Below are 2654 nucleotides of genomic sequence, written 5' to 3'. Positions count from 1 at the left end.
CTGGGCGCGGTGGCTCACACCTGTAATGCCGGCGCTCTGAGAGGCTGAGCTCTGTGAGGCTGGGCGCGGTGGCTCACACCTGTAATGCCGGCGCTCTGAGAGGCTGAGCTCTGTGAGGCTGGGCGCGGTCACTTATGCCTGTAATGCCGGCTCTCTGAGAGGCTGAGGTGGGTGGATCCACTGTGCTCATGAGTTTGTTACCAACCTGAACAAGCACAATACCCCGTCTGTACCAAAAACAGAAAAACTAGCCAGGCATTGTTTGGGAGGCACCTGAGTCCCAATTACTCAGGAGGCTGTGGCAAAAGGATCACTAGAGTCCAGGAGTTTGAGGTTGCTGTGAGCTGTGGCAGTACAGCACTCTACCCTTGGTAACAGAGTGAGATTCTATCTATAAACAAACAAACAAATAAAGAAAGCAAAGGTCTATGTAAATAAGAACAGTGTTTTGGTCTCTTAACTGACATGAATTGTCTCTTTGTTAATACATCAAATGTATGTCTGGTCAGTTTAACAGAGATTTAACTAAACCCCTACTTTGTACAAAGGAAGACACTGGATGTACAAAAGGGGAAAAGGCAAGATTCCTCAAGGGCATATCATGTTTACTGGATTGATGTAACAGTATACCCCAGATTTATCATGGAGCAAGCCAGTCAAGGGTTGATGTGGCCAAAGGAGTTTCTCTGGGTAGTTTGACACAAAGAAAATACCTAAGTGTGTTTTGCTTGGAAGAAGTTTCCCTTTCTTAAAGGACTGTCATATCTTACAACTCCAAGCAAAGAATCACCCAGTATCCTTATTTCAAAGTGTACAGAGTGAAATGTGGGCAGTCACAGACCTACTCACAATTGATACCTATTTGAAATGCTTTAAAAGATATTCCACACAGCCGCGGAGAGAGGTCGGAAGTGCCGTGCTCCGACCCGCTGTGCAGTGCGCATCCCGTCAAGAGCATGTGGTTTCAGGAGACAGACTACCTGGTTACAATGCCATTCTCTCCATTGCTGTGTGAGCTTCTTGTTTAGCTTCCTGTGCCTCCTTTCAGCCACCTTTACAAGGGAGGTGACAATAATAATATTCTAAAAGCAGTTTCAAAAGCAGTGAGATCACCTGTCAAATCATCTTAAAACAGTGACCGGCCCCTAATAAGTTCTTAGTTAATGTAAGCTCAGTAGTAGTAGCTGGGGGTAGTGTTAAAATAAAACTTTATGGTAAGAATGCTAACTCCTATTTAAATTTAAAAATTTACAGCCGTGAGACACACAAAATTGCAGTGTTTTATATTGCTGAAGGCCAAGAAGACAAGTGTTCGATCCTGTCCAATGAGCGAGGAAGCCAGGCCTATGAGGACTTCGTGGCGGGTCTCGGGTGGGAGGTACGTGTTCCATCCAGCTGCTGCTTACTGACTGGTGGCAGCATGTGTACAAACCAGGCTTTGTGTGTTTTTACATATGTTTTTATGTGCAAAAATAACATGAGTAGAGATCTAGACCTGGAGAACTTACTGAATTCTTTCTTCACATCTATTAGTTGCTTTTTAGTACTTTATACATGAACTTTTGTTTCATCTTAACTTTCCTCTCAGTATTTTTTTATTTGCCTCTTATAAGAACTGCATAGTCAGATGGGCTTACCCAGCCCTAGTCAGTTCGTAGCGAGAGAAAACAAGTGTGGGCAGTGACTTTGGCCACAATATAGAAATTGAAGAATTCAGTGACTTTGTGAAAAGGCACAGAAAGGGTTGAATGAAGTCAATAGTTGCCATGAAAATAGAACATAGTAACCATGAAGGTTTAGCTATTAGCCTGTTTCCCTAAGGTAGATCCCAGGATGATTGATATTAAAAAAAAAAAGTTGGCTCAGCGCCTGTGGCTCAAGTTGCTAAGGCGCCAGCCACATACACCCAAGGTGGCGGGTTCGAATCCAGCCCGGGCTGCCAAACAACAATGATGGCTGCAACCAAAAAATAGCCAGGCGTTGTGGTAGGCGCCTGTGGTCCCAGCTACTTGGGAGACTGAGGCAAGAGACTCGCTTGAGCCCAGGAGTGGGAGGTTGCTATGAGCTGAGATGCTACGACACTCTACCCAGGGGGACAGCTTGAGGCTCCTGTCTCCAAAGGAAAAAAAAATTTATTTTTTCTTTAATAAATGATACTCTGATGTATAGACATATATGCATTTATACATAGACACACATCTCATCTCTCAGAAACATACATCTAAAGGAAAACATATCCCTAGGATCTGAAAGAATTCAGAGTAGTTAGAGTGAAAATCAGCATATCCAGAACGATGTTTTATTTGTCATTACTTTTGTTTGAGTTTCGCAGTTATCTGTGCTATGGGAAACTCTGGAGGTGGGCACAGGGTAAGAGTACATCCAGGTCATCACTACGCTTTCTCACAAGTCAAGTCAGTTTTAATCTGAAACAGTTATTGCACTTCCAGTAAGTCATGGTTTTCACTAATAAGGTTGCTTCTCCTTTGTCTTAGAATACATTCATTCCTGTATTTTTTTTTTTTTTTTTGAGACAGAGCCTCAAGCTGTCCCCCTGGGCAGAGTGCTGTGGCATCACAGCTCACAGCAACCTCCAACTCCTGGGCTCAAGCGAGTCTCCTGCCTCCGCCTCCCAAGTAGCTGGGACCACAGGC

General features: G+C 44.0%; 1 protein-coding gene across 1 annotated transcript in view; it reads left to right on the top strand.

Annotated features, from left to right (window-relative positions):
- Positions 1 to 2654, top strand: part of RALGAPA2 (Ral GTPase activating protein catalytic alpha subunit 2) — a 374339-nt gene that overhangs the window by 238296 nt on the left and 133389 nt on the right. Inside the window, exon 34 of the mRNA XM_023518389.1 lies at positions 1255 to 1378. Within this exon, the coding sequence (XP_023374157.1) occupies positions 1255 to 1378 (124 nt within the window). The remainder of the gene's footprint in view (positions 1 to 1254; positions 1379 to 2654) is intronic.

The sequence above is a fragment of the Otolemur garnettii genome, unplaced genomic scaffold (assembly GCF_000181295.1).
Source record: "Otolemur garnettii isolate 467f Iridium unplaced genomic scaffold, OtoGar3 scaffold00136, whole genome shotgun sequence".
Lineage (NCBI taxonomy): Eukaryota > Metazoa > Chordata > Mammalia > Primates > Galagidae > Otolemur > Otolemur garnettii.
This window is presented reverse-complemented; position numbering and strand designations above follow the sequence as displayed.